Consider the following 907-nt stretch of genomic DNA (forward strand, 5'->3'; position numbering starts at 1 on the left):
GCAATCCACTCACCTCAGCCTCCCAAAGGCGCGGGATTACAGGCTGAGCCACCGAGCCCGGCTGGCTGATTATTTTAATCTTCTTTTAGGGACAGAGTTGCCCAGGCTGGTCTCAAATTAATGGGCTCAAGTGATTCTCCCACCTTGGCCTCCCAAAGTGCTGGGATTATAGGTGTGAGCCACTGTGCCGGCCTGAGTTGACAATGTTTAAAGCCAGGCAGTGGGTACCTGGGGAATCACTAGTTTCATTTATTTTTGTGTGTGTTCGAAAGGTTCCATATGCAAATACTTCCAAAAATGAAAGGTCGCTCTTATGAAGCATGTGGCTGGGGCAAGCCCTTTACCACCCTGAACCTGGAACCGCAGGACTTAGCCCCAACAGGAGAGGCCAGGGACAGCCCCGACCAGTGCGTCCCTGGGAAAGGGCTCCCATAGGGACAGGGCCAACATGGCCGGTGGGCAGGCAGACAGAGGTCTCTTGAGTGGGCCCTTTCCCCACACCCCGCCTCCAGGGCCCACCTTCTTCATGAGCATGTATATGTGCAGCTGGGCATCATCCAGGACATAGCGGTGGGGCCAGTGCAGCCCCTCCAGGGTTCGCTCCATGGTCCGGCTGTCAATGTTGACCCAGCGGGCAGCACCTGGGGCCAGGAACTGCCTGGGGGATGAGGACAGCGTCAGCCCGGCTAGGAACGCCTTGCTGACGGTTGCCAGTGCCCACCCGGCGGCACTCACTGGTACACGGCGTCCACCAGGGCGGCAACCTGGGCCTGTGCTCCATAGCGAAGCTCCTCACACGCCTCCCAGAAGCTGAGGTTTTCGGCTGAGGGCCCAGGCACCCAGTCAGGGGCCCCAACCAGAACGACAGCCAGGACCAGGGGTCCCAGACTGGCTGAGCCAGGAGGAT

At 59.3% G+C, this 907-nt stretch overlaps 1 protein-coding gene across 1 annotated transcript in view; it reads right to left on the reverse strand.

Moving 5' to 3' along the window:
- Window positions 1-519: 519 nt before the first annotated feature.
- The window catches only part of RGS11 (regulator of G protein signaling 11), a gene marked incomplete at its 3' end in the record, with an annotated part of 6,433 nt that continues 6,045 nt past the window's right edge, over window positions 520-907 (reverse strand). The window contains exons 12-14 of the mRNA XM_021717210.1: window positions 890-907; window positions 736-823; window positions 520-658 (exon numbers count right to left, since the gene is read on the reverse strand). The exon at window positions 890-907 is cut by the window's right edge and continues 92 nt beyond it. Of these exons, the coding sequence (XP_021572885.1) occupies window positions 520-658; window positions 736-823; window positions 890-907 (245 nt within the window). The remainder of the gene's footprint in view (window positions 659-735; window positions 824-889) is intronic.

The sequence above is a fragment of the Carlito syrichta genome, unplaced genomic scaffold (assembly GCF_000164805.1).
Source record: "Carlito syrichta isolate Samal-C Ts95f unplaced genomic scaffold, Tarsius_syrichta-2.0.1 Scaffold107931, whole genome shotgun sequence".
Taxonomy (NCBI): domain Eukaryota; kingdom Metazoa; phylum Chordata; class Mammalia; order Primates; family Tarsiidae; genus Carlito; species Carlito syrichta.